This window comes from Netta rufina (genome assembly GCF_964035555.1).
Source record: "Netta rufina genome assembly, chromosome: 25".
Taxonomy (NCBI): domain Eukaryota; kingdom Metazoa; phylum Chordata; class Aves; order Anseriformes; family Anatidae; genus Netta; species Netta rufina.
In genome coordinates, this window is record NC_140149.1 from 6,950,252 (window position 1) to 6,964,311 (window position 14,060).

The 14,060-nt window shown below is 48.7% G+C and overlaps 1 protein-coding gene across 1 annotated transcript in view; it reads left to right on the forward strand.

Annotated features, from left to right (window-relative positions):
* Nucleotides 1-14,060, forward strand: part of CEP164 (centrosomal protein 164) — a 37,080-nt gene that overhangs the window by 5,441 nt on the left and 17,579 nt on the right. Inside the window, exons 5-11 of the mRNA XM_084301491.1 lie at nucleotides 814-972; nucleotides 1,951-2,079; nucleotides 2,474-2,551; nucleotides 5,231-5,341; nucleotides 7,703-8,143; nucleotides 9,679-9,762; nucleotides 11,404-11,487. Coding sequence (XP_084157617.1) covers nucleotides 814-972; nucleotides 1,951-2,079; nucleotides 2,474-2,551; nucleotides 5,231-5,341; nucleotides 7,703-8,143; nucleotides 9,679-9,762; nucleotides 11,404-11,487 — 1,086 coding nt within the window. The remainder of the gene's footprint in view (nucleotides 1-813; nucleotides 973-1,950; nucleotides 2,080-2,473; nucleotides 2,552-5,230; nucleotides 5,342-7,702; nucleotides 8,144-9,678; nucleotides 9,763-11,403; nucleotides 11,488-14,060) is intronic.

The following is a 14,060-nucleotide window of genomic DNA, read 5'->3' on the forward strand; positions in this document are numbered from 1 at the left end:
GTGAGCTACAGAGAAAATCCTAGCGTAGCCTTCCTTCTAGTTTAACCTGTGCAGTGTATCAAAGGCGAGACTTCTTGGGTGGGGAATTCCACAAAGTAAAACAGAATGGTCCCGCTTCTCGGTGAAGATAGCTCGAAATGTCAAGCTTGCATTGTTCAGAGGTGAGGATGCTGGGTGGCTCCCGGGGCTCTTGCTGTGCTTTGAAAGGTAAAGATGTATTCAGGAGGTTCTTACTGATGTGCTGCCGCAGAACTGCTTTCTACTTTCTGTAGTGGTGGAAAAAGTGCACTTCCACTGGTGTGAGGTAAGGAAGCAGCCCAGGTTTCTGTCTGGAGATGGTAACTGCAGCGTGCGGGGTGTAGGGAACTTTCTGCTGTCTGGGGCTTCTCCTTCACAGTGCAGAGTAGCAAGGCAAAGCAGGAAGGGAAGCTGCCGAGGTTGCCTAGGATGGTGTGAGGTATCAGCCTCTCCCAGAGGGTGCTGTGTTTGGTTGCCTGCAGGTGTGGGAGTTAGAGTGGCTGTTGTTGTTCTCTTGCTTCCATTTTGGGGTAATGTCTGCTTCTTTTCCGGATGGCCGTGCTGCTGTAAGGTGAATCGCAGTGTTCAGATGGGTCTGTGGAGGACAAAACATACGAGTCAATCAAGCTGCTATTCCCCACGCATGGCATGTGCTGCTGGTTGTTTGGTGTTAGCTCGAGGGCAGTTCCTTGGGGCATAGGTTGGGTGTTAGCAGACAGTGTTTGCGCAGGGGAGTGCCCTTGTTCTGAAACGAGTGCCAACTGCGAGCCCACGCTCTCCTCTCGCACCCTCTAGTCTTCAGGATCCCCGCTAGCACCTGTGCAGGCTCCGTTGGGGAACCTCGCTCCGCTGCGTGGCCCCGTGGCTTCTCCAGCTGGCATCCTTCGTGGTTCACTGAACTCGGACGTGGGAAGCTCTGTGGATTCCAGTCTTGCAGCCAGAGGAGAAACTCGGGTAAGATTCTGTCTTTGGAAATATGCCCAGAAAAGCAGGCTCCGCAAGAGGTCACGGGCTTGGCAATACATAGAGGTTTAAAAGGCAGTATTTGTGACCTCTCCTCGGTTTTGAAATACTTCTGACTGTTTTAAAAAACAAACAAACAAAACCTTCCCCAACTCGCACCATATTGCTTGTTTTTCTGCTAATTCTAAGGAGCCCAGTGCCAATTTTTGTATGGTTAGCAGCTTTAAAGAAAGGACATTTTCAGTTACTGTTGAAATGCTGTTAAGTTCATTTTAGGTGATCTTTAATTTCTATCCAAATGAAGCATGGCATACAGTACAGATGATGTAATCTAAAAAAATAAAATTTCCAGTCTCCTATCTAATGAGAAAGGAATTGAAAGAACATTTTCTGGTTAAAAATAAGACTTACAATCACATTGATTGTTTATAGAATGTGCTCTTCAGGATAATAAATCGAGAATGCTTTATGTAGTAATTTTTTAATTTCAAGGATAAATCAAATAATATACTTGCAAAACATTATCCAAATGAACATCTTCACTGAAGGTTTCTTTTGCTGACTTAAGTCTTGATTGTCACTGGCGAGTGCAAACATTTTATTTCATTGTGTTCACTCTGTGTAACTAGCTGTATGCCACTTTCTACCTTCAGCAAAGCCATCCAAACAAAACATCTGCTACAGTTGGTCTTGACTGAATCACTGTTTGGAGGCACAGGAAGGTTTCGCATATGTTCTCTGGGAGACTCTTTTTTTTGTAACAGGAAGGAGCAACCTCCTAAAGAATGTCACCTCCTAGCTGGCTGTAGCTCTGAAAAATAAGGGTAGCAGTGTAATCCTGAGCAAGTTCTCAGAATTCAAAAACTTCTTGCCATCGGCAGCTTTCTAAGTCCAGCGGGTTTCAGTGGGTTTGTATCTCCCCTGTTACTTTGCCTGTCCCCTGACTTCCCTTTCTTTTTGACTTCACAGCCTGCAGAGCCCTGTAAGCCCACTGGCCAGACCACGAAGTTGCTGGGACTGGTCTGTGAAGAGAAGAGCTCTCTGAACACAGTACCTTTAGAAAACGAGAGAAAAGAAGAGGAAGAAAGCGAGAATGAGGTAGTTTGTGTATTGATTCTTAATACGTGTCAGTAACTGTAGTGCATGAAGCCTCACAGCATGAAAGACTGTGATGCTACCCCCAGTAAGAGCTGACTGACCGTGCTCATTCTGTTTAACTTTAGGCCTTAATTTGCACTGCACTTCCTGTGTGTGTCGCTTGGTTGCCAAAAAGCATCTTATCTTTTTTCTCCTCGTGCTCTCTATAAATCAACATCTGCCACAATGCATTTCTAAGATTAATTGACCATAGGCTTATTGCTGTCGTGTGTTGCCGTGGCTCTGCTCCCTTATTTCCACTAATTGTGAACCCTCAAGTTCCTTCGGTGTGGCCTATGAAATTGAGTTCTGATCTCTGCAATCCCAACCATTTCCTTTCTTTGAATACATTTAGAGTCTCCGTGGGACAACAAGACTGTTCAAAAACCTGCACATGGATGTCAGTGCCTTGGGAGGCAGCTTTGAATCTGAGGTAAGAAAGGCAATGTGAAACAGGCATGTAAAACTGCCCAGGAGCTATGACAGTGCACTGCCCACGCATGGGCTGCAGGAAAGGTGCCCAGTGAATCTAATTCACAAGAATTAACAGCCTGGAGAAGCCAGAAATAGGCTGTAGAGGGGCATGGTGTGGGTATCAGAAGGCAGACTTGTGCTTGAAGGAGAATGCTTCCAGTCTGAGAGATGGCATTTGAGTTGGCTGCACGTTTGCACCAGGAGGAGTTTTAATTATTTCTGAATGAAGAAAGAGAGAAACTTCAAGCCACATAGGTGTGATGGGCAAGACGGAAATCAGCTCTTCCAAGGAAGGGCAGAAAAGAGAGGGTCTCGAATCTGAGTGGCACCACTGTGCCTGTTATGGGAGGAAGGATTGATGAGGAAGAGGCATGATTTGTTTCCTCATCGCTTTTTTCAGTTGGTGTAGAAGGAAGGCTCATCCTCTGCTGAAATTGCAGTGGTCTCATTTAGAGAGAGAGGAGATGGGAATTTAGTCTGGAAACACCATCCTCGCATTCTCATCCAATTCCACAAGAATCTCTTAGGTTCTTCATTGTGGACTGGATATGGCCTCTTTTTTTTTTTTTTTGTGGTAATGTGAAACCCATTTTCTATTTTGCATGCTGATAAATTCCATTGCTCAGGCTCAGAGCATCAGCAATGAGTTCAGTACATGTGTTGCCTTGTGCAGACATCTTGCTTTCCCTGCGGGTGTGCATTCTTTGCCAGCACTTTCTTAGCAGTGATCAGGCTTAAGATGACAAAGGGACAATGTGAAGTGCGTTGCAAGCAGCTCTAGTGATTCAGCCTGTTTGTGCTGACATTAATCCTCTCTTACCACTTTGAAAATTCTGTTTCAGTATCTGAAAGGCAAATTAATTTCTCTTAAAACATTTTCGGTATTTCCCTCACCCTTTTCACAGTATACAGAAAAATCAAGCTGTAAAATACTTTGGAGAACCCACTGAACAGCGCTGGGCAAGAACTGCAAAGGTTTCTGTTAAAGTGGATGTAAAAAAAGGCTCAACTCTCTCATCTCCAAACAACAAGATGCCTGTTGGAGCCCAATTTGTCACTGAAATGTTAATGTGTCCAGGAGCAAAGAGCTGTCCTGGCATTTCAGTGACGTGGTGGGGCTTCAGGAATCTATTATAAAATGGCAATTGCTGCCCAGCAGCCAGGCTCTGTCTCAAAAGCTAGTAAATCAGATTGGTGATACCTCAGTCCTGATAAAATATTAGTGCCCCAGTGAAAAAATATCATTCACTTGTAGCTCCATGAGATGGCAGTAGAAAAACACTCATACGAGAGAGCCCTCAGCCTGCATCCCAAACCATTCTCCAGCGTCTTTTCAAAATGGAGAGAAGGAAGGAATTCATAAAACAAGCCCTACAGAAAGTGAATCTAAGAAGTAATGGGATGAAAAAAGCTGATTTTGTGTAGTCTGTGGATCAGTGCTGAACATCCATATTCAAAAGAAATATGTGAGGGTTTAATGACTTACTGAGATGCAAGGATGGTGGGTAAAAGTAGAGGCTGCACTGAATATGGCACAACTGTGTGGAAGAGAGGAAGCACAGACGGACAGAAATGCTACCACTTTAAGTGGCCTCTTGTGGAGCAAGGAGTAATTTAGCTGGGGAAAAAAACACTGAAAATAAAACCCAAGACAGATGCTGGAGAACTTGAGGATGGCGGTTTATATGTAACGGCTTGCATGTCCTTTTAGAAGGAGGGCCTCCTCTACGGCTTGGTTTGCTTGGCTGTTCATGGGGTTAGTTCTCACCTGAACCCAGCTTTCATGCCTCCTGATTTCTGGTGATGGAATAGTTGCTGCAGATGTGCAAGAGTGCCATTAAAATGTGAAAGAACTCTGGGAATTGCTGAAAGGGGCAAGCAGAGGAAAAGACCTGGAAGCATCTCACTATGGGTGCCTGGAGAGAGGGTCCAGTGACAGCAGAAGTGATCGGCAAACTGCAGAGCTTGCACCTTGGGAAGCTGTGGTACTCTGCCTTCTGTACAGGTCAATCTCTGGGTAAACAGTTGGAGTCAAGGGAGTCCTTTATGTGGTGGGGAATTAACATGCAAAGCTCTCTTACCAGATGGAAACGTGTGAAAGAGAGCAGTCTCTGTAAGTAAACACTGCACAGTACAGCATGCATCTCGGTGCAGAGATGTATGTGCAGGAGGCAGCATTGCTGGCTCCAAGGCAATTAAGACATCCATAAGGCATCAGTGCAGCGATGACTAGTTAAGGGGGAGGAATGGCTGGTGTGTTCATAGCCTTGCTCTCTCCTGTCCTGGGGAAGCCTGGTGAAGAACTGCTGTAGTAAGTCAGCAGTTCTCACTCCTGGGAAGTAGAGCAAGCCTTGGTCTGGGAAGAGTCTGGTGCAGTCTGAACAGCAAGTCCACTGAGCGGGCCAGCAGTAAAGCAGCACCTTTGTGCAGGCTGCTAATGAGAGTGTGATGTGTGGGAATCCGAGGCTGTGAGCCCCCGAGCACAGGCTGCAAAGCTCTTCAGCTGGAGAGGTTTCCACTCTCTGGGTGCACTCAGTAGCAAACAACCAGGGTGCTGGCTTCTCGGAGCTGCATGACCCTAGCAGTGCAGAAAGGTGGGGTGTGAATATGTGCTAGCAGGTGTTACCCCACCCATTAGGAGACCAGCAAAGCGGAGGAGGAGGACTTTGGCAGCCGCTTAGCTGATGTCCCTGAAGCTCACCTCCAGCACCAGAGGAGTCCCACAGAGGAAGCTGGCAGTCAGAGAGAGGTGACGAGTGGCTCTCTGGCATCACGGGCCCGCTTGCATGATGTCATTGAGCTTTGCATGCCGTAGGCAGCTTCCAGTGTTGTGGTGTGAATCTCATAGCTGCTTGGCTTGTTTCTTTTGCTGGTTAAAGTATGGTATGTATGGAGAGGGGTGCAAACAGAAAGAACAAATGCTTCCCAGATGAGGTCTGCCAGAGCTATCCCGCTCTGTACTTCTCTGCCTGAGAACATCCCAAAAGCAGGAAGCACGTTCGGCTTTCAAAGGAATTCTGTATGCACTATGAGCATTTGTCTTTTTTTCCCCTTTTTAGAGATAGAAAGATGAAGGTTTTTGTTGTAATCTCTCATGTTCAAGCTGTTACACAAGATGACTGTGCCGCTTTGGATTTTCCTGAGATGAGTAGGATTCAGTTTTGGTGTCTGCTGTTTGTACTGGTTGTTTGTCTCTGAATTGGATGCCTTTCTAAAAGCCAGTCCCCGTGTGTTTTTTTGTTTTCCTCCACTTATGCTGATCACTTGAAGTCTGGAAGCAATATATTTGATAGGGAGAAATTTCATATTTTTTAGTGTCACTCTGCTACAGGTAAAATGTGTTACAGCTTGTGAAAAGATCAGCTAAAGCCAATTATAGCCTGGCTGACTCTTCCTAGCTCTGAAATCCATAGAAAATCCACCGTCTATTTTTGACACGAGGAAAACCTCCCTCCCCTTCCACCTGTGTATCTGATTCTCCAGAAGGGGGAACTGTGTGAGTTGCACTAGTGATCATTAAGGCGTAATGCTAACAAAAGTCTTGTCTGCATCTGTCCTTAAAATAGGGTTCTGCCAGCTAAAGAGATTACTCTGGGATATTCTAGTGACTGAGGTATATTTGCCTGGAGAGAAATCTCTTTGTGCACACGGTATTAATGGACACATCAGGATGTTGTCCCGTGTTCCCCTCAAAGGGAAATACCCGTTTCTTGTTTTTAAGCCTAAGAATGCTGGCTGGTCTCATCTGGCATATCTTTTCTTGGGCGTTGTCAGGTGTCCTGGGAGAAGACTTTCCTAAAAACTCTAAGCCAAGCTATCCAAAGGGGAGCCCAATCAGTGACTGGTTCTTCCAGACATGCTTATCCCCAGATAAAACGAAGCATAGCAAAGATGGGCCGACAGGAGGATCACTACAGAGATGGCAGCTGCATACAAATTCGGCTGCATTCTGGACCAAAGGCGTTACCAAGGCCTTTGGAGAGCTTCGTGTGGCTGGCTAGTGATTCACTGGTGTTTGTGAACCTTCCCTAACCAGGCACTGGGCTGGAAACAGGCCGTAAGCTTTCATTTATTACTTGGCAAATTGCAGGTGAGTCTCTGAACTGTAGTTTTTTTGGATAGTATCCAGGGATTTGATTTCTCTGTCCTCCCCTCGGGTTTGATTGATGATTCTCTCAGCCCTGAGAAGGTCTCGCAGACAAATGACATGTCCAAGACATCCCCTCGGTTTGCCGCAGCTCCGTGTTTAAAACTGACAGCATTCCAGTTGCACTTTGATAAAAATACATCGTTAAAATATGCAGTCTGTGTATGGTACACGCTGTACACAGGATGCAGCTAATGTTTGACAAGACACCACAGCATTAATAAAACAGCGAGAAAATAGGAAGTGCTAGCAGTTTTGTTTGCATACTGATGAGGGAACCTTTTCCTGCTTCCTCCTGGCTATCACGCTTTTTGTTGTCAGTTCTGTGGGCCTCCCCACTGCTGGGAGAGGCAGCCAAACCTTTGGGTGACTAAGCTCTTACTTGGGATTGTTTTTTCCAGGGCCAGTGGCTTCTGCCATTTCTTAGTCTAGAACAGTAGCTGGTCCTGGTCTTGTTCTGAGCTCAGAGTGGCAGCTTAAATCAGGGCCTGTCCGTAAGTTTGTGCCTCTGGAAGGTGGGGTGGCTGCATCCTGCCTACCCTTTTCTAGTTATTTCAGGCAGAAGTGAAACATCTGGTGATTCTCCTGCAAGCTTCCATCTCTCGCTGAATAGACTCAGTGTAAAAGCATGGATGAGCCCATTGCAGAGCATTTAAGGTGCTCCCATGGACTGATCCCTGCAACAGGCACTGCTAGCGCTGAGTCCCCATGAATACAAAAACAACAGAGTAAAAAAAATAATAGTGTCAACCCCAGGAAAAGAGTGGGTTTATCTTACCCTTCCTTTCCTTTGAGATGGACTGTATGAAAGTAAGTCAAATTGGTCTTGTTGAAGTCACCCAAAGCTTTGTGATTTTTTTGCTTGTTGTTGTACTAGAACCCATACTATTTTCACCCCAGCATCTTCCCAGAGAAGGGGTTAGAGAATGTTGTAGCTGTAATTGTGTTTGACTTGCTGCCTAGAAGGAGTCTTTAAAATCAAGACATGCTGAAGAAGGGCACGAGTCTTCCTTGGAGGCCGATGATGCATGCCCTGCAACGCCGGTTAAAGTCCTTTCCGGAGATGCTGACAGCAGCCTTTCTGGCCAGAACAAAGAGGATTCTGATGGGAAACTCACTGGGAATGAACCACCAGCCGAGAAAGATGCTGAGGTGGAAGGTGATGTCTCGGCAGCTGATGAGCTGCCACGGTCTCTGGAGGAACGGAGAGCACCAGGGACAGATGTGCCCGGCAGTCCTGTGCAACCCAGAGCTGCATCTCCAGCTGCTGAAGCTGCTGAGGCAGATCAGCTGGCAAGCCTGGCTGTCACCGTTGACACCGTGTCTGTTGATGAAAATATAGTAAATGAAATGAGGGAAGAAGCAGCTGATCTGAAAACAGACAGCAGGCTGGATGCTGGCAAAGTAAGAGACCTGCCTGCGCGGATTGGGCTTGGTGTGGAATCTGCTGTGGCTGTTCCCGTTGCTTTGTAAGGCCTCGATTCAGGGAAGCACTTGGAACACTCACTCATCTTCTGTTAAGTCAGCATAAGTGCTTCCCTAATCAGCAGCCTGTTCCTGGGGGGGCACGAGTGCTCTGAATTCCCAGATCGGCAACTTTAGTACTGAGCTAGGAAATATTCTTCTGTGCATACACAAAGTGCTGTCCAAAGCAACTGACAGGCAAAAATCCTGGACGGGGCTGTGTGTTTCAAGTCTTAGAGGAGAAATAAGTCTCAGCTTTCAGTGCTGCCATCTGTACTAAGCAAGCAGGTTTTATAATGAAGTTCACACCAAGCCCAGCTGTCCGTGCTGCTTTGTTTCTCTCCTTCTGTTGTTTCTCTCAGCTTATGTAGAGACAGGGCGAACGTGTAAAGCGAGCTGCCAGTTGTGGTGTGTACAGCTCCACGGGAGGATGCTGAGAGGGAAGCGTGAGGTCAGTGTGGGGAAGGACTGAGGGACTGCACCTGGGGGCTGGCTCCAGAGCCGCAGCTCGAGCCTGGAGCCTTCCTTCCAGCCCGTGCAATGCTTCTGGGATGCTGCCTGGGAGGGGAATGGGCAGGCAGCTGGCTGCAGCGGGCTGCAGTGAGGTGCTGTCTGTGCAGGCTCCAGCAGGAGGTGGGCTGCTCTGCATCACGAGCTGCAGGTGGGGAAACGGCCTGGACCCCACGGCTGGGGGCTCAGGTGCACACCTTCCAGGTTTGCTCAGTGCCGTGCAGAGGTGTTAACACGAGACCTGATAGATGATGTCTCTCCAACACAGTTTTCCTCCAGCTAATTTTGATGACTTACCTCGTTCCATTGGTGTGTAATGTCTAAGAAATGATAAGCTGTAAAACTGAGCCTAAAAAAACCACGCTCTGTCCTGAAGAGCTTAAAGCTGAAATCTCTGCTTTTATAAGCACCATCTGCATGCTGCCTTTACGTTTCTGGGTGGTTGTGCTGAAGTCAGCAGCACGGCTTGGGTGCTAATGGTGAACAGCTCTGTATTGTTTCACGATGCCTGGGAACACAGGAGTCCTCAGTGCACGGGGCACAGCACAGCAAGGTGTTGGACTAATGAAGTCACTGAAGAAGCTTGCTGCTGTTCTGTGCTTCACAGGCTTACTTGGTGGAATGGGGAGATCTCAGAGCTGGGGAGATTCTCGTAGAAGGATCAGGACCGTAAGCCTTTTATCAGGGATATTTGAAGAGCACTTTTTGCCCTCCCCAGTCCCATCCTCTGCACCTGTCCTCCCTCCCCAGTCCTTTCTCTGTGGTGTTTCATGATTGTCTTGTGGGTCACACCCTTGGTCTTTCCTAAGACGTTCAGTCACCTCAGGCACATGATGTTTTTCTTCCCTGTGGTGTGCAGAGACCAGATTTGTTTTCCAAGTATCATTTGTCTTCTTTTAGTTGGGAATGCCTAAATGGAGCGGCAGAGCTAACACCTGCAGGCCATAATGCATGTCTCCTTTCAGCTTTCAAAGGCATCCGAGACCAGTGAATGTGTGGAGGACTTGCAGGCTTCCAACCGCTCAGACCACGAGCTGATTCAGCATATGGTGAGTCGCCAGAAGTCCCTCGTCCCTTGGGCACGGGCTCTGCATTCCCTGGGAACGTGCAGCCAGTGTGAGATCACGGCCATCTCCTGCTCTCACTGCCCTGACTCCCTGCTAGGCAGTGACATCACAGCTGTGGCACAGGCCACCAATGTCATCCTTTGTGTAGCTTTGGTATTTGGGGGGTGGTTCTTGAGATACTGAACCACAGTTGTGCTTAGCTAATTCCTGAGCAAGCACAGGCTTTACCAGATGAATGACTTGAGCAAGAACTGCCTGTGCTCAGGCAGCAGTGTTGGCAGGACCAGCTCTCACTCTCAAACCTCCTCTTACTCCATGGCTATGCATCCCAGGGAGAAGCCAGCCCCAGGTCAGGCACTCAGAAGTGTTCACAGGTCTGCTCTGTGAGGCCCTGACGTGGGTATTCTCGTGGTGGTGAAGGCTGTGGCACTTCCACGGCCAGGTGTGATGACAGGCTTCTACCTGGTGGGAGCAGAGATTGCAGAGAAGTGCAGGTTCGTTCTGCGGGTGAGTTAATATCCCTGCAAAAGTAGGTCACTCATAGCTGGGACTCCACTCAGATAATTGCAGAATGGAAAATAATAAGCAATATAAAATCATGCTGTAAGGGACTAACCAGCTTTTGCTATTGGAAGTGTGGATGGCTGGGGGACCTGGCTTCCGAGTGTCCCAGAGGGAGACCGTGCAGGAGGGTAGCCCTGAGGTGGGGGTGCAGTGCCCATCAGCATCTCTTTGTCTCTACAGGAAGCTGCCGCTGCCATCTGCCACTGGGAGCAGAGGCAGCATGGCCAGAAAATGGCTGAGAATATCATTATTTACCAGTGTTCGTGCACGCCTGTGCTGGCAAGTGGCTGCTGCATCAAACGATGCCTTCTCTAGTGCTTGCTTGTGGGCGTGTGCACACACACACACAGTGTCTGCAGCAAGGTGCACGGACCCACAGTTTCAGGAGAGCTATACGAGTGACCAGCCTGTGGGCAACTTGCAGGAGCTGGCTTTTAGGGGAAAAAAAATAATCAGAAAATCTGCAACAATATCAGAAATTGGGTCGGGGGCCGAGGGGGGAGATCTGCTGCTGGCTGTGGACGTGCTGCGTGTCACCCTGCCTGCTGTGACCTGTGGCATGAGGAGTGCATGGGGTGGCGTGGCAGAGCTCGCTGCCCTGCAGCAATTCCAGGATGTCCTTGTGTGGAATTGCAGCCCCCTGGCATCACAAGGAGAATTTCCTCCGGGGCCATCAGTGAAAAGAGCCTCGCTGCAGCTTGGTGCCACTGCCCCACCTGTCATCCCTGCAGCTCTGGGTAAACCATGGTGTCTCTGTGCCCCTACAGCATGGGAAGCAGAAAACCCAGCTTGCTGCTGGTCAAGCCCCTACCAGAACCATCTGACTGCAGGACAGATATGATCTGTTCTTGGATGCAGGCCTGAGTCTTGCTGTAGCCATCTCCTGTGTCCTGTAAACCCTTGGAATTGTACTAGCACTAGATATTTGAACTGACTTGCTATCAGTGGAGTGATGAGCATGGATTCCAAACTGTGTTTGGGTTTTATTCTAATCTTTCAGGAGCTCTGGCGAAACCAGTGCATGCTTGTCAGACACTGATCCTTTTCTTTCTCCTTCAGGACTTGGCTTTCCAGAGTCGGTTTTCGGAGCAGGTATTGGATGTGGGTGTTCTGTCTCCTGTTTTAGACAGCCCCGTGTGCAAGGTAAGTGCTTTACATGTGCTGAGGGACCAATCTCTGAACAAGAGGTTAAAATACTGCTTTGTGGTGTACTAAGCACAGGATGAAGCTATCGGCACAAGGTTTTGAGGCAAACAGGAGAGAGATGTTAAGCACCCTGCCTTTGGGGCAGGGCTTGGAGCAGCAGTTCTGGTGCACTCCTTTATCTGCAGAGAAGCAGGTAGCTGCAGTCCTTCCCATGAGGGGAGCTGTACAATGCCCATACTCTGAGTAGAGGTGATTTGCGTGGTGCGTGTGTGCAGGCTCACAGATGTGTCCTTTCCCTGCCCCCAGTACAAGTGCAGACAATGGCTTTCCCAGAGAGTGATGGGAAGCAGAGTCTATTTTTCTTTTTTTTTTTTTTTTTTTTTTTTTGTCCTTTTCATTCTCTTAAGCAAATGAGGAGGACTCGTGTAGCAGAACACCATATAAAATGAAGAAAAGGGGGTTGCCTCCCCGTGACAGGTTTTGTTATAGGGAAGCCCGTTGCTGAGCATTTGCTTGTCTTGCCTGCTTTCATGTAGCTGCGAAATCGGCTCCGTTCAGTGAGTCTGTGGCATATGGAGGAGCGTACATACGCCTGCACGTGTCTGCTTCCTACATCACATCGGCCCCATATGTAGCTATGTTAGGGCAGTGCTGACTGGAGAAGATTACTGTGCCTCTTGAGGTTTTATCTTGTCTTCTCAGCATGTTGCTGAGTTGTCTTCTGCAGCCCCACATTCCCGTTGAGCCATCCCAGCTACCCCTCTCCTGCACCATCCTCTCAGCTCATCAGCACGCTGGCTGGAAGAGCGTGCTGCACGGGGAGGCAGAGGGTCAGGCTCCAGCTGGGGTTTACTCAGCCTTGCTCTGATTGTAAGTGAGTTGATCAGCTGCACTGGAGGAGACCTTGAGTGGCAAACTCACCACCTGTCCAGCAGAGAGGAGCAATCCAGTTTGTTAGGTTGTCTGGAGAATACACCTGTCCTCTTGTGCCTAATAATGAGCATAATCAGATGTGAAGGGAAAACAAAACATATGCCTGCTGTGTTCTCCCCCTCTCCCTCTTGCTACAGCACAGTCCTCGTGCATACAAATGTCTTGTTGGAGCAGGCACATTTTGAGTTTATTACAGCCTTGTCTTGAGGAGAGAGAGGTAGGTCTGAAATGGTGCCCCCTGCAGAACTGCAGCTGCTCTTTTCTGTTGAAAGACAGAGGCTATTTTGAAATGAGACTGGATTGTTGCAGTGTGTTTACTGTCATGCAATGAGCTTGCCTCGCTTTAAATATATTGGCAAAATACTCTCTTTCCAAAAAAAAAAAGACTGCCTCTGTGACACTACACGTGCGCAGCATTGGAAGCTTTTGGTTAGCGTGTTCTGGCAGGAGCTGTGGTAGATTGCAGAGGCAGTGTGGGCTGCTGCCTGCAAGACTTGCCTTCTCTGCTGGCAGTGGGGAGGTTGATCCTTTCACCCTTCACTTAGCAGGCATTTGAAGTGTTGGCATCCTGCTTTGCTGGCATCGTTGCTGCGAGAGCGGTGAGGAGCTGGAAGCAGGCATGGGATCTGAGCTGTTGTGTGCTGGAGACCGTGGAAATCCTCCTGTCGAGGCCCCTTGGGGGCTATGCTCTGCAGAGAGAAGACGGCCTATTATCTGTCATCCTGCTTTCATGTGTCCAGGAGCCTGGCTTTGTATTGCGAGCGTGTGAGATTTTTCCTGTGGGACTCAGCCTGGTGTTTAAGCAGGACAGAAAACTAAGCTGCGAGCAGTATTTGGTGCTTCCTCTGGGACTGCTGGGGATCCTGAGGCAACAAGAGGGGCAAGGCTCCAGCAATTTCACAGACAGGGCTTAAAATCCAGCCCTTGTTCCCTGCAGGCAGGCGCTCCATTCACCTTCTCAATGTGTCTGGATGTATCTGCAGCCTGTGGTTTGTGGAGGGACTGCCCCTGGGAAGGCATGTTGGGCAGGAGTGTCACGGTGGCCCCAGGCTTGAGCTCAGCAGCATTACCCTGTAACCGCTTACCTTTATTCCCCGAAAGATCTCGTTCTTCATTTGCTTGGCTCCTCTCCTTTCCCTGGCGGCACAGCCTGGTTTGAGCCAGGAGATGTTTGTGGGGCTCCTCAGCTCTCAGGAGCGAAGTCATTATTGAGGCTGGGGTGGCAGGGAGCTGCCTGGGAGAGCTCTGCCCAGGCTGATGTGATGGAAGGTGACAGCACTTGCAGGGAATCCTTCTGCTGTTTGCTCTGCTGAACATTTGCATAAATTACTGCTGTTTTAATTGCTTTTTTGGCCCTGCTCCACACTACATTCCTGCATGGCAAGGGAAGAGCTCACCTGCTATTTCTGTGGTCCTCAGGAGCTTATGAGTGGGCTACTCCTCTCTGGACAAGAGACCTCATATCCAGAAGCCTCAGCAGGCAGGATGAGCTGTTAATCCTTTCTCATGTGGGACTGAGAGCTTGGAGAGGGAAGCTGCTCCCTCTCCCCAGGTGAATTACACAACGCGTGTTTGTGTGGCCCTGCGGGAGGGACAGAGGTGCCTGGTAGCTGGCATGTGGGAAAAGGAGCAGCTGA